Consider the following 20,159-nt stretch of genomic DNA (forward strand, 5'->3'; position numbering starts at 1 on the left):
TCCCTCACTGCCCTGTGCACCTCCCTGTGCTTTTCAGACCTTCCCTTTTCCTGGCCTGTGAGCCAGACAGGAGACACCTCTGGGACGCTGTGCTGCATTGTATCAGCAGCTGTCAGTGATCAGGGGCACTGATTTGGGCCCCTCTTCTGCACCTGGTCCTTGATGCTCATGTCCCTTGCAGGCATCTCCAGGTTTTGGGAGTTCTGCACCTCTGCCAGCCACCACTGGGGTTGGTCAGTGCTTCAAACACTGCATACTGGGTGTTTGTTCAGGTTTTCGTGTGCTTGGAAAAGTTATTTTACCCTTGAAGATGACACCTACTCATTCGGGTACACACCCTTAGCTGTAACACACCCTGTCTTTGCCAATAATTACTGTTATTTACATATACCTTGAGAATATGTAGCAGATGAAAAACACAAACAGTCTTCAAAAAACAAGGCAGTTGCACAGATAAAAGCTGTTGCACAACGTGCGTTCACATCACCTAAGGTGCGGAGTCTCCTGCTGCTTCTGTACCAACGGATTCCACGTGAACCCCTTTGTGGTCACATTAAGCATAATGATGAGAACAACTTGCCTATTCTGAGAGACTGGGATTTTGAACTTAAAATTACTTAAATTATTAGGCAGGCTTCACTGTTTTAATTCTTTTATAACCCAAATTAAGGAGCATCCATGGTTTTGGTTTCCTCCTGAGAGGGTTCTTTCTATAGCAAAGGTAACACCTTTTTTCAAACGCATTAGTATCAGAACTCCTATTTTTTCCTTAAGAGGTGATGATAAATACAAGATTTCCTGCTTGAGTAGCTCATTGTGTGACTGCTCCTAAGGGGAAGGCTTCCAGTGCTGAGTTCTCTGCCTTCATTTCCAGTTGTGCTTTGCAACAATCTTCTCTGCAGCTGTCCCTGGAAGATAAAAGCAATCGCATGCCTGCACATTTCAGTAAGCTGCAATGCTGTCTGTAGGAATTGATTTGACTGTTCATATACACATTCTCCCTCAGCACTTGAACAAGCATGTTCAGATTCGCCCACAGGGTGCAGTGCCTGAGACTGACACATTTGTTTGCAGGGTTGTCTTGACATCTACAGTCAGATTTAAATCCACTCTGTAGAACTGCACTAAATTATGCTATTTCACAGAAAAACCAACACAATCTAAGAACTTCTGCAGGCAACTGAACAAAGAACTTCGACTCAGCACCAGCTGCTGAAAAGTGCATGTCTCTTGGGAGTATGAAACAAAATTGTAAACTATGAGGCAGTGTCTCTGAAGAGTCTCTTTAATATGTACACGAGAATGCATTGTACTGCCTGTTCAATAACCACTTCCAAGCAGAAATGTACAAATCAGTTCATGAAATCTTGTGAACTCGGGGAGAATGCATGGCAGTTAGTAGTAAAAATTGGCTTCAGCTATTAAGTATTAGGACCATAAGCGCATCTTACTCCTCATATCATTCCTTTTGTAAATATATGCCTTACAGCCCTTTGGGGTGGAAATTTCACTTCGTTTAAAGTAATGTGAAAATGCTTTGTCAACTTGGAAGGTGGCAGTTAAAAGCTTACAGGAAAAAAGATTAAAAGTTCGTTACTACTTGTATTATTTCCTCTACAAATTCCCCTATTCACTGGCTCTTAAAGTCAAAAGCTGTCACCAGAGTTCCTTCTAGACATAGCTAGCATTTAAACAAAAGCCTACAGCAGCTCAGCAGTTTTTTGCTTTGATTTTCAAAGTGCTCCTGCAGCATAGCTTTTCGTATTTAACATATTTCAATAATGAATTCCATGTTTTCATTCTTCTGGCCTTAAGATGGAGGACATCTGATAAAAGCCCTGCATAAAATACAGGTACTGCCTTAGAAAACAAGAACCAGACCACTGTCAATTTAAAAAAAAAAGTTGGATTTTATTTTTAGACCATTAAAAAAAAGGGTTTAAAAAAACAATACCATCTCATATACCCACTATTCCATAAAAACACACTAGTTTATTGAAGCATATGCATCATATGTTCTCTTATAGTTGGAAATTTATAAAACAGCCATAAAAACACACTATTGAAGCATATGCATCATGTGTCCTCTTACAGTAGGAAACTGATAGAACAGCTTGTATCTGTTGTAATCTTTTTTTCTTCAGATAGGGCTTCGGTTTGTACAGGGAAAAATGTAGCATTTTCAGTACTTTTGTAGAGTTCCTAGAGGTTTTGAAAGGTCATGGCAAGCAGAACTACTGTTTTCTACCGTTTGTGTTGCATTCATGACTACTTTCTCTGAAAGCAAGTAACACGTTTCAATTCTCTCCTGCTTTGTATTTTGCCAGATTTCTGGCTGAGGTCCTATTATGGTATCTCAGTAGCAAATAAAAGTGTTAAATAGTGAAGAAAAGCAAAGACTGTTTTTGAAAATAATCCTGTATCACAGAAGAAAAATCCTCAAGATATCATATACTTCAAGACAACTGCACTCTTAATCATTTGGAAATGTATCCCCACATGTATTGCATGCATAACACGAGCAAGTTTCCTTCTGTGTTGCACAGCTACTGTATTCATACGATAAAGGTTATACAAAAACAAAACAAAACAAAAAAACAACACAAGTCCAAGTGTTGCAGCCTTATTTAGGAGTAATGAAAGCTTTCTTTACAACTGTTGAACTGGGGAGCTACAGTAGACATCATTGGGGGCAAGAACAGAAATAGTTGTGGTAACCCGTGCTAGGCTGCTGTGGTTTTTTTGTTTTGTTAGATCAAGGTTATACACAGAAAGTACAGGGGTTATGCATCTTCACTTAATACTAAGGTCAATTTTAAGATGCCTCAGTAACATTGACCCCGTCTAGGAGGCAAGTACAATTAACTGCATGTTTCTCAATTATGCTGCTTCATCAGCCTGTGATCGTGGTACAAGCTTCCCAGCTCCCAGTGTAACATTCCCTTACACTAACCAAGAGGTGTGTGGGGGCTGTCAGTCCATCAGCAAAGCTAGGTCAAGAGGAATCCAGCAGAGAGGTGATGCACATCTGCATCTCATTCAGCCACAACTGAACAAGAAGGGCCTTGAAGGCAAACTGCATTTTCACTGTGGGCATGTAATTAGGAAGAGTGGAAAAATCCTGATTTCTAATATTAAAAACAAAACCAGTTATCTTTCTGGGGAAGAAATTCCAAACAATAGTATCTCTTCATATTTTATCACTGTATTTATACATGAGGTGTTTTCTGTCTGTTGTAAGATACCCTTTGCCCCTAAAGGGCCCTTTTAGTCTCTATGCTGATAATACGAAGTGTTACTAAAACCCAATATCCTTTGGAGACAAGTGATACAAGCAAGGAAGATACAAAAGCTGCTTAGCACATTTTGAAATCAAAACAGTACTTCATTAAAAAGAGACACATGAAACAAGTCAATATTTATTCTTTCTTCTCACTATCCTCAGTGATTGGGTCTGCAGGAGGCTCTTCAACTGTCGCACTATTGCTCTCTGAACCAGTGTTGCTATCACTGGTTCCTTCCTCTGCAGTGCTATCAACCCCTTCTTGGCCGCTCTCCTTATCATCTGGGGTAGATGTTCCTTCTTCACCATTCTGCTGGTTTTCTGTGCTCTCTTCTGGGTGAGGCTCTTCTGTAATAAAATATTTCTCAGTGTCATTTATATACCAACATATTTAAGTAGTGCGATTAGAATCTAGGAAGAAATAGAATCTGTAGTAAATCCAAGTATTTCATAACATTTATTACTTAGAATGTGCAGTAGAGGCACAGCTCTGAAAGACTACTCAGTACTTCGAATGTACGTGGTCCTGTCACATGGCATCCTGAAAGTCACTTGCAGCCTGACCTCAGAAGTCCGGGCACCAAGCATTGTGCCTCATTAAACTAGAATTCAACTCTTCCACTTTCCCTTATGCTGTTTCAGCAATGACTCACTGTCATCTAACATCCTTGCTAGATGTCAACAGTAGGACAAGGAAACTTTCAGTTGCTCCTAGCTAACATGTTTAAGAGATGAGTTAGGTTCAGAAGGCATTCAGAAATCAATTTTTTTTTCCCTTGGGTACATTTAAACACCAAGCATTACATACTGGCTTTGTGATATCCTCTACCCTTATAAAAAGGAACAACTTTATGAGAAGAAAGCAAACACCTGTGTTCACCAAGATGAAGTTAACTCTTCTGAGTGTTCTTCTGAAGAAGCCTTCCTACTAACAACAAAAATGTAGGGCCTCCCCGGCTAAGCTGAGCGTCTACAGAGATACTTTAACGCCAATCCTTTGAGGATTCTTAAACTGCTCTTTAAATGCAGTTACCTGTCTCCATTGGAGCACTCTCCTCTTCTTTCTTCTCCTCCATCTTGTTAGCTGCCTGTTCTTCCTCAGCTGCTATGTTGTTTTGACTGCGTTCAGCTTGCTCAGCTGCTTCTTTTTCCCTTTCCTCCTGCCTCTTGCGAGCCTGTTCCTCAGCTTGAGCAATTTCAGCTGCAATTTTTTCCATATCCACTTCTACCTTCAAACTGCATAACTAGCAATAAAAACAAACAAACAAAAAAGCTCTTTTACTACCCTGGTTACAATGAAAAACTAAGTATCAGGAATACCCAATTATTATTAGTTCAGTATTTCTACATGCAGTGTAACTATTTTGATTTGATAAAGTTTATACTAAAACCTTCACTAACTACACAGGGAGAAATAAGCATATTATCAAAAAAAAAAAAGGGGGGGGCTTAAAGAAACAACCTAAGCCCTGTTGTTGAATGCAGCCAAGAACAGAGCAATATGTTCTTCATAGTGGCTTTAGGCCACCTTCCTTGAGCTGCTCCCTAGTAAACTCAACCAGTCAAGCCTGAAGGCACTTTTAAAGTGGACTGGCTGAATATAACTACTAAAGGTCAATGAAGGAGCATGGAATAATAAAAACACCATGCGTTAACACCCACACACTTCACCAGGCCTAGGACACTGCAGTCATCTAATTATAAATAATTCAATACAGAAATAAACAGAAGTAGTCAGAGTATTTATATAAATGGTTAACTACTAGACTCCTCAAAATAAGTGGAGAAGAGTGAGAGTTGTACCCTTTTGAGCTCGTTATTGAAGGATTCTGTGCTTTCCAAGAATTTCCTCTTCTTCTCCTGGTGGCGCTCTTCAATTTGCAGAAGCTCAGCTTCCAGTTTACGCTGGAAATTAAATAAATAAATGGTAAGAAGCTTACTATGCAGTCATCTGAAGAACTGGACAAAAATATTTACACCAATGTTTTAAAATGTACCCATGTTTTCATGTTTTAAACACCCTTATCTCAAAATGTTTTCCTTGATCCAATACCCAATAGCTAAGAAGTTCAGATAAAAAAAGTCTGAACTACAAATGGGTCTGTGCAGTAATTCACAATTGTTAGGCCTATTAGAAATTTTAAACAGTATGGAGTCAAGGTGAACAGTTTATCATCTTCCAGCACAAAACCTACATGCTTTCTTTCATTTTATACACCCTATAGTACACACACAACACTTCAGTTACATCCTCTAATGCAGAAAGACCACAATTCAAAGAAATAAGAAGCTCTACCCCCTCTTGTGATTTTTTAAAAAAGTGACAAATCTCTATTTTATTCTGGTCAAATTTCAGTTTTCTTTGCCTACATGTATACTTACTATACTGACAGAGTTCTTTTGTTTGGAAAATATGGGCGTATGTGCATTCAAAGCTAGCTGAAACATACAAATGTGATCTCACTAGATTTCTTTGCATACATTTACTTTTCAAGGAATAACGCTACAATAGGATTTACTTCAATAAAGGATTGTAACAACCAAGATTACAGTAATAAGCCAGCTGAAAGCCACAACTATCAGAATCTATTGAACTGGAGATTTACTTTATATAGAGAAGGTTACAATAATGAAGAGCTATGGATTTAGTACTTAAGATGGCCTAAAGGACAAAATACAGTTTAACATAATTCTGACTAACAAAACAGCACAAAAGGTGAAGCCTCACATCTTGCCACTCCCAAGAAAACCCAGAGATTAGCTCTTAGAGCATACAGAACATTGACACCCAACAAGAATAGTCATGTAGATGATCAAATGATCTGAGACTTGGAGTACAGCCTAACCCCATTATGTTTTAGCTGCCTTTGTATCATTTATCCTTACCTGGTGAACCATTAAGGATTGAACCTGGCGTTTAAGAACTTGCATTCTAGCTGTAGTGACAACAGAGCGGACGTCAGGAACCACACTTTCACTCAATATTTCACTGATGAGACGATGGTTTCTTTGGAAACGAGCTGTAGCTGTGTGCTTCATAGAAAATCCGTCGTCGTAATCTGAAACAAGAGTTTTAAGTGCAACTGCTTTAATTCCACAAAGCAAGTGCCAAGGCTAATTGACTGTACCAATGTCACCACTAATTAAAAACAAAAAAACTAACACCAGTTTCTGTCATGTCACAAAGTTCATACCAACAAATACTTGATTAAAGAACATCATGTAATGAGAAAAGAGTTTGAGGATAGAGTGCCATTCACCCTGGCACAGCTACGACAGCTATTTTACATGCATCTTCCCACAAGTCTGAAATTTAGATTAACTTATTTCTTGTTTCCACGTTTCCAGAGTAAGAGGGGCTATTGTTACCAAAAAAATATCCACTAAAAAATAAAAGGTTACAATACTAACAAGAGAGACATTCCTTTATAAATAAGCTTTGTACCACTGATCAAAATGACTTACTTTTTGAAACACTGAGGAATGAAAATATGAGGCAATGTGACATTTAATTTGCAGTTAATGTAATAACTGTATTCTACATTTTGAGGGGTACAAATGCACTTCCTTAGAGAACAGCTACTGAAAAAAAAAATACACTTCAAGGAGAAAAAATATACATGCACATAGGTCAAGAGCTCGTTGTTTTATCAGCTTCTTGCAGAGAAAAGAAGTTGAAGTCAGCCCAGGAAAAACTAAACAGTCTTGTTTGACATGCATCTAGAGGATAAACTACACAAGAAGATAGAATAATTTAACAGGTCAATTTTTTTTCCCCTGACCAAATTAAAAGAGCTTCCAATTAATGGCAAGATACTAAACTTGAACATTAGTCTAGTTACAGAATTTAACGTGAACTACAGCATTATGGATTATACTAAGTAATCATTTTAGAAGTAAAATTCAGTTTGATGCTACAAAGCAGAACAAAACATCTGAAAGTACAAAGCATGCTTCCTGTACCTAGCAGCACTCAAAAGCTTCTGGCCTGTAGAAGACAGAAGGCTTGCTATGCTGTGACTTTCTGTATTCGTTCAGAGAGCAGGTAAAGCTTTTCAATATAATAAAAAAGTCAAACCAGAATCTGCAGTTTTGGTACCAAGAACCTATCTCGGGCTCAAGGAATTGAAGTCTAACTAGTAGAATTTAAAGCAGAGTAATTAAACAGTATTAACTATTGGTGAGGGAATAAACTTAGAAGACACTTCTGTGAATACAAGTCACATTTAGTTGAGTGTTAAAATCCATTAACTAGCAGGTTAACTGAATTGTCTTTCAGAATGAGGTCATTTAGCAAAGTCCAGAAGCTGAATTTATTTCACATGAAGTTTTCCTAATGAAATTTAATCTCCAACTACTCACAGAGATCTTAAGGACAACCCTAATACGTCACACCAGAAAATATTACCAAGGAAGAAGCTTTCATTAAACTAGTTACCTGCTTTATTTTAAAGTGTTACGTTCAATTTCCCATTGAGATACCTGATTAAATGAAGTGAAAAGAGAAAAAACAGTGGGAAGACAATAGATTTGCAAGAGACAAAGAAATATTAAGTAAATCAGTCTCCTTAGTAAACATCTTTGTCCTCTTAACAAGATTCCTTTCATGCTACAAGCTCTTGATTCTAGTGACATGCAGCACAGACAGCAGCGTTTCTGCCACAGGAAAGAATCTGCCATTTCATCCCAGGAATGAGCAGATCCAGCTCAGTGCCAGGTCAGCTGGCTCTGCCTGAGTTAATTTGGCCCAGCCAGCATGGAACAAAACTTAAAGTTCTAAAATGCCAGCTACTGGAACACTAAATATATTTACATACATTTTGCAGTTACCTCACACAGGCAAGTGCTCTTTGTCACAGGCTTTATCTCAAGGGTGTGCTTTTACAAAAAGGAAAAAAAAAAAAAAAAAAAGGGTGTAACTGAGTAGATTTTTCACCCTCAGGTTTCAACAAGTATGTATTTGGTCATGAATTTAAAAGTAGACAACTATATGAATCTAATTTTTCCCACTGGGTGGAGTACATTTCCTTGCAGTCAAATAAACTTTCAGAATTTTCTCATCAACTTGTCAATAGCAAGGATAACTCTTCTCTTCTAAACAATCTCAGATGACATTTGAGTTCAGGTGTTCTAAATCGTACCAGAAATTTACTTATCAGAAGTATGCACTTCTGGTAGTAAATAAAGCACAAAATTCCATTCAGGCTGGATTAAATCAGGCATCTAATCATCTTGTAATTTACATGTTAAAGCCACTGCAGAGTTTTAAGCAGACTGATTTCTTTTGAAGTGTAAGCATTACTTCACAAAGAATCAAGGACTAGAATAATCTTTATCATTGCCTTTCCACCTTAGCTTTTGGAAACAAGACAAAGTTGGCTCTACAAAAATAAAAATGTAATCATGAAAATTAGTAGTGAAGGTACTGAAATAGAAAGGAAGTCATGTTAAGCATTGTGATGGCTATACGGAGGTAATTTTCCATATCTGGCAATTATTTCTCTATGTTGTAGGCCTTGCAATGAGGCTGTCTCACTGGATGTGCATACAAATTCCTTTCTGCTTACCATCTGGATCTTCTGCTGGCTGTATACTCATGTAAGGTTCACCTTTCTCCATGCGTGACTGCCTTTGTCGGCTTTCTTCTTCTAACGCAGCCTCAGCACGACTTTTTGCATTGATGTAGGCAAGGTATGCAGGAGAGTTATGGTAGGCCTTCATGGACTCATTGTACTCTATCTGAAACGTGACCAATATTGTTTGATTGCACCACTGGACAATTTCAGACTTGACACAATTAGGTGCAACTCAACAGGTAGTTATATACAGACAAATCTATTTTGAACTATCTTGCGGATACACAAATGATCATATTCTCTTAATTTCTTTTTTTAACCAATTAGAACTTCTTCCACAGTCATGTTTTAAAAAACTCTAGTTGGGCCTTTAGGCATATTTTAATACCTTGAGAGGTCTTACAAGAGTTTTGTTTTTGAAGTTTAAAATCAAACTTCAGAACTTTGATAAAAAAATAAGTTGACTCAAAATATTCTTAATTCTTTGGATTTCTAACTACATCATTGATTCCAATTTTTTCTCTCTCCTTATTCCAGTACGCTATGAACCAGTATTCAAAATCACTTAATGTTTTTGTATTCTTTGATCCATCCCTGTACTGGGATGATACAGAATGCTGCAGCCAGACTACTGTCTCCTGGTAGCAGGACTGCATCACTATTTTCACCTTCTTTGAAATATTTTCCCTTTGAATTGCTTTACGTCACTTTTAAAATTTGCCTGGTCTAGATTTTGTACAGAGATTTGAGGTATTTCCAATGAAATATCAGATATATCTGTGATATTGGTGTGAGTACCTAAGGGTGTCAATTTCTTTATTATTAGGACCGGAAACCTATCTAGGCAGTTGAAAAATATAAACAAGAAGGCCCCTGCCCCAAGGAGCTTACAATCTAAGTGTGGTTACCAAGTTAAAAAAGAAAAAGAATTCCTTGATTTTGTTTCAACTAAGAGCATCCAGCTTTGAAGTACTTCTCTATTGACTTGGAATAAAAACAGCTCCAAGTTCCTCAGGTTTGACCAGGTTGTACACAACCTCAGATGCCTACCAGGTTTAACCACAAGACAGCAAGTGGACAAGTTTCCCCTTGTAGCTTAGGATCACAGTAACAGTCTTGTAAAAGTCCTCAACACTTACCAACCTAGACACATGATGTAGCTGTCATCTTTTGTCATGAAGATCAATAAAAAGCAACACAAATGCAAGAAAACCCTGAAAATGGTAGCATTTTCCTACTAAGAAACAAAACGCTATGCCATACCATGGAGTTACACCAGATTATACACCATGGAAACCAGACCCTACGTGACTGGAAGTCTTTTATGAACACGTTCATGACTCAATAGCAGTAGTTGCAGAGCACCAGTTTTGAAAGAGGATTTTGGTGTTGAGACAATCTTTTCAACACTGATGTTGTACAATCAAATCCATTCATTAAACAGTTAAAATCGACACTCAATTATAAATACTTCATTTTGAATTAGGTCTAAAAACTGACCAGTCACAGTTGATGTACAGTTATTTTAAAAAATCTAAAAGACGTGTCAGGACATACTTCCATTAAGTTACATATAGGGGGTCTCGTGAATGCCTCATACACCACTGCATGGGTAAGATGAATTTTTCTTCTCAGACCAGTTCCTAGAAGAATCAGCTGTAATAAACATCCCAGATTTCTTCCATTTACCTTTTCAGCTTCATATTCATTCAAATACTCTTGCTTCTCTTCATCAGTGAGATCTCGCCACATTCCTCCAATAATCTTGCCAATTTCCCATAACTTCAAATCAGGATTGGACGCCTTCACTTGGTCCCAGACCTTAACAGAAACAGCTGGAGCTTTACTAATGATATCTAAATACTTCCAAATTAAACATTTTATATTGTCATCTCAGTGTTCTTTCTGGAACCACCACGAAAAACAGGATTAAGTTAGGAATGTCTGGCTAAACTATCTCGATTATTTTCTGGGGCAGGAAGTCAGTAGGAAGTCATCTACTGAAACGGGCAATTGCTGAAATGGCTTTGGTTTCATGAGAATATTGCTTTTAACCCTCTTAATTCTCTTCTCAAATGCACATCGCTGCATCTCTGGGAAAAAAAAAGCGCTACTGAGTAAACACATCCAGCAGTAGATTATGATAAAGAGCACTGAGCTTTTCAGATCAGAATGCAACATTTCAAAATATTTTTCAGTCTTGCTGATCAATTTGAGTTCCAACAAGTTCTGACTCCACCAAAAAGGTTTCTAACTTTATAGGGAAAAAAAAAAAAGGAGAGAGCTGCCAGTGTTATTTCTTGCTGCGCCACTTGACTTTTTTTTTGTTGTTGGTTTTTTGGCCTAAGACAGATACGCTGGTAAAGATACTTTACCAGAGGTGGAAGAATTTCCTTCTGGCTCACCCGCTTCAGACAGGCTCGCATGCCCTCCCCATGCCCAATCAGATTTCAGACTCCACAAGAGTCTCTCTCCTACTTTCTGTCAAACAGTTCACAGAATAGCGAAGTAAACGTTGCCACAGGCTAGGTTGGTGAAGGAGAACATGCAAAGTCCACTCATTGCTACTCTTCAGTCCAGCTACAGCACTGTACCAAGCCCAGTATACCGCAAGGAATATCTCCTTTTTATAAAAAAAGTTCTGTCAGTAAGTCACAGGAACTTCTGAATGTGGCAGGGTGGATCCTTGTCAGCAGAGACAGTGGTAGTAAATTATTTTAGAGAAACCTTTTCCCCCCAGCAACTGGCAACTGTGTGAACAGACTACTGCTGCCATTATTCTGAAGGGCAATGCATCTGTACTTTACAATTCCCTTAAAAGAATGTGCAGCCTGTTAGAAGTAAAAGTTTAGAAGCTGAAACTAAGATAATAGCAATTAATCGTTAGGACATACAAACACTAACTTTTATTATTACTTGTTCGATACTGTATACCCACCTTCCGGCTGTACCTCATGTAGGGCATCAGGGGCTTGTCTGGGGGTTTGGGGGGCTTTGGAATGGTAATACCAGAGGAAGCCTATGAAAGAACCGAATAAATCCATTTGTTAATGTACTCACTGGACAGTTTCCATACACACTATTTTTGGAAAACATTCATTCTTGTGCAGTTGAAACAAACATCCCTCCGCCCCCATTCCAAGAAGCAAGCAACATCACAAAAAAAAAACCCACTGAACAGGTACTACAACTGGTCCTCACTATAATATTTTTCCAATCTAAATTTGTCCTTTTATCTGTAGGCTTACAGAACAGCAACTAGATAAAAATCTAAATCGGCTCCATGTTCTAAAAACTGAAAAGCACAACTTAGAAATTTACATTAAAACACCAGTCCCAGCAGGTTGCTTTTCTCACTTCTGATTAGCAATTTATTGTACCTGTTCTAACAAATTTAATGTGTCTACTGTGGGATGAGGGGTAGAGAGGGAGGATAGAATTATGACATTATCTAGATGTCTTTTCATTTGCAAATCATTTCAGCAATGTGTTTGTCCACAAAATATGTCAGTGGTAATTCGGAGCCAATGAAACTACTCATTATAAAAAACACCCCTATGCAAGTGATCCACCACTGTGCATTATTTGTATCCAAGCTGTACTGTAGTTGTCCAAATTAGCCTGCAATATCTTTGTGTGCTCTTATCTTCCTTTAGGTTTGTACAACGTCAAGCACCTTGCTTGCACTAAATAAAAAGACACTGAGCAGTAATTGTTAGTGATTGGAAGCTGCTGCACCCACCTGTTCCTGTCCCCTCGATCTACAGAACATGTGGCAGGGCTTTCTTCTCCTAAAGCAATGACCTTATAATCCCTATCAACCACAGGTTCTGAAAACCTCCACTCTTCAAGAGCTTAGACATGCAAGGAGTTCCATTTCATTAAGTGGGACCATTTTTATAAAAAATATAAAGCAATTTCAAGCTTTTTCAGGACTACAGCCACAGATTAGCCTATATGGCCAAATTCAATTATTTGCTTAATGTGCAGTATTCGGCTTTCAAATTTTTACTTTTGATATTTTTGTTTTGCTGAATTTATGGAGATCTATGAAACAATGCATACGGAATTGCGTATAGATATAAATAATGTACATGAGGTATATGCATTACCAAAATGTATACATATATACACACACAAATGAGTTTGAAAAACATTAACGGAAATTGTTTAATGCTTTTAAATTAACAGGAATTTAAAGACACCATACATATATTAATATATGCATGGCACAGAAGGCTGTATATGCTTATGACATACAGAAACAATGAAAGTTCTCAGAAAAAAACTTATTCTTGTATAAGAAAATAAATATATGTTCAGACAGTATGTTCAGTCAAGTTCCAGCTTGTACGGGGAAGGTCTTTTCCATAAACATTTTAACAAACCAGATGAACTTCATATATGAAGTTAGAAAGAAGGTTTATAAGAGAGAGGCATTAAGAGTACACTTCATTTAAGGCACCATGTACGTGTTTCTTGAAAAAATCTTTCCTTATACCACATTCTGAACAAGGCAGATGTTTTAAGATTGAAATTTTTACATGGAAAACCTTATTAGGAGAATTAAAGAATTTTTTTTTTTATCAGGGGTTTACTCTATTTCTGTTGTTAGTTATGAAAACCGTGTGCTTCCACAGTCTTTTTTTTTTTTTCTGACTGCACCTAATGCTCAGGACTTCAGCTATATTAAAAAGAAGTTGTCGCCTGTCACAAACTGACTCCAGCTCACTGTTTACTCCATTAAAAACGAATTTAGCATCCCTTTTCCACACACCCACAGAATAACAGAAGATCTGAAAGGATTCTATTCGATGATCATCACACTTCTGTCCAAACAATTGTTTCTGAACTAGGAACTTTACATAGCTAATATCAAACTAAGACTGGAAAGAAAAATAAAGGCTTACATCTCTTGTATGGCTCAATAGTATGATGCAATACTATTAATGAACCCTAGTTTGCAAAGTATTCTTCCTTATTTTTGTGCCAGTAAGCCTTAATAAGAAAAAATTAGCAGTTCCCTCCAAGGAAAATTTGTGCCCACACTACAGACCTTCTCCCTAAGCATGCAGTGGTCACTGAAGACCACAAAGTCTGTCTGTCTCTTTGGAGTTCTGCATCATACATGATTACCACATATTCTTTCCCCCTCTTCAATGGAAGTCCATTTCCTGTAAAAAGCTTCAAAGTGAATGGCAAGGGATAGGGGTGAGGAGTAAAAATCAGAAGTAAATTTTTGTTCTTAGAAAAAAAAAATGGCAGCAGCCAAGATTCAGAAGAACCTAACTCTAAAGCCATTTCTGGTCAATTCCTGTTGTTTGCCGGATGATGTAATAGTTGATTCTCCTACCGTGACCCGGCTGTTGGTGCCCGGGTTCCCTCCCAGCCTGTAGTTGTTGTAGGCCAGATGGCTGTATGGATTGTATCCCACAAACCCTGGTGTGCTGGGCATTTGCTGATGGAAACAAATGAGACAAAAACACGAATGAGAAATGAGCTCAAACGAGGAAAACACAGAAATGAAAGTGAACTGCAATATGGCATGCAAAAGCAATCAGAGTTTAAACAAGCAAATGAGGTGTAGCAGTTGATATCTTCTCAACACACAGAACTTACTCCAATACAAACCTATTACGGAAACAGGATTTTAAGCAAATACGTCGCTAGAATTTTTGTCCAAAGTTGGTGGGTTTATTTCTATTAAATGTGCAACTGGTTTAAACAAGTATTCCATAAATCCTGCTCATGACTAACAAGAACTTTCCAATGTATAATAAGGCACCAAGAAATTCCAGAAGAGCCTCATATCCAAAGGGTTAAACTTTAAGGCAACATAGCACATATTAATGGGGCAAAAATCCCCCAAATCAACATCTACTGTAACTGAAAAACCCTGCCTGCTTTTCATCCACCTTTCCAACAAGCGTGATGCTGTCACTAAGCAGGAAGAAAAACCTCTCAGAGCACCGTCTGTGCACCAATACCAGTACTGAAAGACATTACTGGCAATTTGCAAATTGAAATATTTTGCAGAACTGTGGGATTAGAAAAACCAAGAGAGATGACGATTCACTGAGACGTCCGCCTCTCGTGAGGTTGGCTGCAGACTGGCAGAGTTGAGGAAGCACTGCAATACAATCTACAGGTTAGAAGCTACAAACTGATCTTAACCGACCACTGAATCGGAGACGATTTCAGAAGTTAATCAACACACCTTTATCCACTCTTGAAGGTGGATCAATTTGTTCTTGCATCCCGTAAGGCAGAAAAAATTACAGTTTCTCTACAATCCCTTTTTACCTGTCATCTACATATAATCAAGTATCAGAAGGTTCACTGTCTTCCCCTTCTCTTATGAATCTTGCTTGGGCCTTTTAACTATGCACTTGTTTTTCCTGTCATGCACAATTCAAATTGTGTTGTAAGAAAGTGGATCAGCTATTGAACAGTGATTGTAATTAGGTCCTGACTGTGGTGGTCCTTTCATCCCAGTCCATAATGACTTATAATATCCTGCAGTGTTGCTCAGAGTTTGAGTGTTATCGGCACAGTGTCTCATGCTTCAGTCCTAGTAAGAAACATTCCAGTAGTCTTTTAAATTCATTTGCTCACATACCCATTCTAGATTACAGTTGCAGAAATTCTATGAATTCTATTAAGTTCAGGACTCCAGGGAACCACAGCATGACAGATACAAATACGGAACAAAATAACCTGTAAGCTAAACTACATTAACTTGCAAAGTTTTCAACTGCATGTAGACATACTGTAGACACTTTATTTCTAAACAATACAAGTACAAAATAAAAGTATCCTGTAACAAGTTGCCTTCAAATACATGCTTTATTACCCAGCTTTCAGAATCTCAGTCACAGCAGTTGACATTTATTCAGTTTGTATGCCTGTGATGACGACATACACATTCTCTATTTAATAAGATGCCATTTTACTATGGGTCAGTGTTACTGTAGCATCATCTTTAACAAAACCAGATGACAATGGTAATCTGTTTGCACAAAAAGAATTAAGCAAGACAGGAGTTAAATACTACAAGGTAGGGACATTTGTTACTTCAGATGTAATGCTACTTAATGAGAACTCTTGAAACTTCGTTGACTACAGGATCTCAAGGTGGCTGTGGAGGAATAAGCAATGTCTCCTTTTCTATCTTGCATTAGCAGAGCACAGACCATCATCTCAAGGACTGTATGCAATTTAAGTAATACAAAACACGTTTGAAAGATAAGCAATATATGTCACTAATCGAAGATTTGAATTTTTTGTTTCATGTACCCTCCTGAAGACTTTCTAACTTGACTAAATGATGTACCACGTCAGTATACACCATTTAACAACGTCTGTATCCACGCCACGTCCCAAAGGACTCACACATGTATGTACATAGATCTTGATGCAGGAATCCAGTTGTAAGAGTGGATGCCATCACATTTCTTCTAACATTGGCACAAAACTATTAGGTTGCATGCAGAATGAAAACTCTGAACAAACTATGCAAAACAATAAAATGTTTTATTTCTGTAAGTGTTTAAGAACATAACTTATACATGATATTTTCAACTCTATTTAAAGTATGGCACAATAAATTTAAAGCATCACATTTAATCTAAATCCCATCTTGCAGTTCTCATCCCAGATGCAGAGACCAGGGACACCCTTGGACAACAGTTACCAAGTTTTCTTTGGTAAGAATTTCATTATAGCATCTTATTTCTCTGTACCAAAGATTAATATTTTTTCATGTGAAAGTATTACTCTTAAAATGCAAGCTGCTTAGAAACAAACGCAAGAGATGCATGTGCTTTCAGGTGCTTTTCTAACCACAACATGCTATTTCCGTGTGTTTTCATACATGCATGACCGCAACTGGACAAGACTCAAAACTTTCCACATTTTCCTAATTGGCTTTCCATACCAGTTTATTATAAAGTAAGGTATTTCGCATGCATTGGACTCTAAAATATCAGTGACTTCAAGAAGCTTGAATAAGATTACCCTCGTAAGTGTTTCGTTATTCTGAGCCAATATAACAGAATTTTGTGTACTTCTGCATTCCACTGAAAATGGGTTAGGTACAGCAGAAGCACAAAGGCATGCCCTGCTTGCTCATGATTTGGCCACAAGCTGACCAGGAAGTTTTAGAATTAAATATATCACTTTGTTCTCAACTATTCTAGTATACTGTTGCAACCGACTGCAAACATAAGTTCAGACCAAGAGTCCAATGTTACCTGCCTAAGTTAAAATGGCTACACGTGTAAGTAATCCTAGGAACTGCTTATAAAAAAAAGAAGTATCTGCAGGATCTGGCCATAAAGATAAAACAAGTTTATTCAGGTTTTCTTTCAGAAAGTGCTCAAAAAAGTGAGATGAATTTAAATAGTGCACACCAAATTAATAATGAAATACAACTAGTGCAGTTTCCCGATTTAGGAAGGTGCTGCAACTCCACCATTACTGCTCTGGAAGTTACTAAGGGCTATATTACCAGGTATCTGTGTTAATGAGAAAAATCACTATACTTACGGTTGCGGGAGCAGGGGTAGGAGGTGGAGCATAAGATGGCCTTTCTGTTAAGATATAAATGTAAGCAAAAGAAATCTTGAAAATCTGGATGAGTTTTTTCTAAGGCATCCATTGTGGCAAACATTTTAAAGTGATTTACAAAAAACAGCCTGCTCCCAAACACTTTGCATTCTGTCACTGAAGAACGTAAAGCAAGCAATAGAAGAATTTAAAAGATTTAAGACCACACCATTGCCAGTCTTTTATTTAGGCAGGAGATTAAAGAATGTGAAATGCATTTATGTACACATCAACTAAAAGAAGATAAGCAAAAAGCAGGATTTCGGAGAAGCTGCAATAACTGCATTTTCTATGAAACTGAGTACTTGGACTCGATCAGACTTTGGCATGTTAATATAGACTTCAGAGATAATCAGCAGCAAGCTAAGCTCTAGTCACACCTGGTGCACCAGAAATGAGCCACAGCAAGCTTTGAGGCCATGAGTCTGGTCCGAAGTAACTGTATTTCCTATCATTCCTTTTCATACGAGAAATAATAGGATTATCTCATGAACAGTTTCTGCTGAACCAGACCTTTAGTTCACCAAAGGAAGAAAAATCTGAAAACTTACTTGACATTTTGATAGACAAATTTTCAGCCACCTGACATTATATTTGTAATTCTGAAAAACAAAAGAATACCATGCTATTAAATATTAAACCTTTACCTTCCCAAATCTTTGCTAAAAAAAAAAAAAAAAAAAAGTTGACCAGTTTTGAAATAAAGACAAAAAAGCTTTTGAAAACTAAGGCATTCACTGAAAAAAATGAATGTACTTTCAAAGGAATCTGGCCATAAATAGCTGTAAAATAAAACCCGTGTCTGTGCCATCTTCACATTAGAGATTTTAAGCACCTCTTCTCCCCCCCCAGCCATTTTATACAGCCAGTTTCAGGATATATGATACAAATATATAAATAACCAGATAAAACAGCAGCTCTTTCACACAGTTCAAAAAATAATGACCGTGCAGGCCAGCAGCACAGACTGTGAGATGTAACCATATTTAATCTTTTAGCAACCAGCCCATCAGTAGCTATGGATGAAGTATTACGACCAAATGCTATTTTTTCGGCGTTTCTCCGAGTAACCCGGCGGCACACCGGAGGCAGGCAGCGCTCTCTCAGCTCCGCACCCGCCGCCGCTCCCCGCCGCGAAGCTCCGTGGGGGCTCCGGGATCGGCACAGCCCAGAGCAGGCCGGCAGCGCCCCGAGGACCGGAGCGGGCCCCGCAGAGCCGCTCCCGGGGCCGCCGTCCCCGCGGGACGGGACGGGACCGGACCGGGGTCACACCGAACCGCCGTCGCTGCGCATCCCAAGGCCCGCCAGACGCCGGCAGCCCCGAGCCTGCCGATGGAGCCCCCGGGGGGGGGGGGGGGGCAGCCCCTCCCCGGTTCGTGCGGGGCGCTGAGGCCTCCCCCGCCGCCTCTAACGGGGAGGAGGCCGGGGCCTGTCCCCTCAGCGCCCCCACCTCAGCCGCTCCCCGGGCCTTGCCGGCCTCCTAACAAGCCGTGCCAGGCCGCCCCGAGCCCCCCCCCCGCCGCCACTCACCCGATCGCTGCCGGCCGCGCTCCCTTTGTTCCCCACCAGGCGAGGGCAGCGCCTGCGCGCTCGGCTCTGCACTTTCGACACGGAGCCACCGCCCTCCTTCAGCCCGCGGGCGGCCGCTTTGGAAGGGGTCAGTGGGGCTGCGTTGCTCGCTCCTAAGTCCCCGCCAGGCCCCGGCCTTCGCGGCGTCCCGCTAGGGTTTAAGCGGAGGCCCGGAAGGACCGTGGCGAATCTGCGGGCGCGGAAAGCAACGGCGCTGTGCTGAGGCGGGGCGTGCGGCCGGGCCCTGCCGTTACCGGCAGGGAGGTGCCGCCTCGCCTTCGCGTTCCTCTCAGCACTTTCGACAGAGGAGCCCGCTGCCCTCCCTCTGTCCTCCCACCAAGTCCGTTTCGTGCAGGGCAGCCCTATGCCACCCCGGCCGCTGTCACCGCGGCCAGGCCGGGAGCGGCAAGAGCCGCGTTGCCCCGTGGCGAATCTGCGGCGCGGGCGGGGAAGGGCGGTCGGTGCCTCGTGCCCGCCGCCATTTCGCGCCTCTCCCCTCAGGCGACGGGGGCAGCTCCGGTGCGGGGCAGGGAGTGTGGGGCCTGGGGCTGGATAAACCCCATAAAGAAGCGAACGAGGGGCAGGCGAGGCGGCCCGGCAGCGCCCAGGAACCGTTTGTGTGCGCAAAACGCGTAGATCGGCCCCGAAAGGGTGTCCCTGTGGAGGGAGGCCCGGCCCGGTGCGGCACCCGGGGAGGTTTCTGTGCCTCGACGTAAGGATGTGCTCTGAAGGAGGCCTGGAGGAAGGCTGTGGAAGGACTGCAGGTTGTGGGGCTGTGTGGGTTCTAAGCCTGTGTAGGTTGTGCTTCAGAACTAAATCAGCCCGACCACCTCAAACACTTGGGCTGAATCGCAGGAGATTGTGAGTTGCAGCATAGATAATTCCAGGAGCACTGGGGTAATCCAGAACCATTTGTGGGTATCGTGAAGGAATCAGACGAGGTAAAGGGCTTGCAAATAAAAGGCCTAGGGCTCTGAGTGATGGGGGAATGTGAAGGATGGCAGACCTCAGTATCTAATAGAGGAATCGCTCATGCAGTGAGTTTCACAGTGACTGAATGTAAAACAGTGACTGAACATAGAATGAAAATGAAGTTGAGGACTGAAATACTGTCATACAGCTAG

The 20,159-nt window shown here is 40.1% G+C and overlaps 1 protein-coding gene across 2 annotated transcripts; it reads right to left on the reverse strand.

Moving 5' to 3' along the window:
- Nucleotides 1-3,401: 3,401 nt before the first annotated feature.
- On the reverse strand, nt 3,402-19,296 carry SMARCE1 (SWI/SNF related, matrix associated, actin dependent regulator of chromatin, subfamily e, member 1). Of its 2 annotated transcripts, none has more exons than XM_035571420.2 (11): nt 18,997-19,296; nt 18,018-18,068; nt 17,407-17,450; nt 14,213-14,317; nt 11,798-11,878; nt 10,549-10,680; nt 8,851-9,022; nt 6,170-6,342; nt 5,087-5,188; nt 4,317-4,527; nt 3,402-3,631 (listed from the first exon to the last, which is right to left on the reverse strand). In XM_035571420.2, the coding sequence occupies exons 2-11, from the start codon at nt 18,022-18,024 to the stop codon at nt 3,420-3,422; spliced, it is 1,239 nt and encodes a 412-aa protein (XP_035427313.1). In that variant the 5' UTR covers nt 18,025-18,068; nt 18,997-19,296; the 3' UTR covers nt 3,402-3,419. The 2 variants fall into 2 exon arrangements, with proteins under 2 accessions (XP_035427313.1, XP_035427312.1); XM_035571419.2 differs by having other exon boundaries at nt 14,150-14,317.
- Between the last annotated feature and the right edge of the window lie 863 nt (nt 19,297-20,159).

This window comes from Cygnus atratus, chromosome 25 (assembly GCF_013377495.2).
Source record: "Cygnus atratus isolate AKBS03 ecotype Queensland, Australia chromosome 25, CAtr_DNAZoo_HiC_assembly, whole genome shotgun sequence".
Classification (NCBI taxonomy): Eukaryota; Metazoa; Chordata; class Aves; order Anseriformes; family Anatidae; genus Cygnus; species Cygnus atratus.

What these genes read in the sequence shown, in the direction of transcription:
- SMARCE1 (XM_035571419.2), bottom strand. An exon ending in CTACCCCTGCTCCCGCAACC is followed by an intron (nt 14,318 to 17,406) that starts GTAAGTATAGTG and finishes TGTTTCCATCAG; the next exon opens with CAAATGCCCAGCACACCAGG. An exon ending in GAGTGCTCCAATGGAGACAG is followed by an intron (nt 3,632 to 4,316) that starts GTAACTGCATTT and finishes ATTTTATTACAG; the next exon opens with AAGAGCCTCACCCAGAAGAG.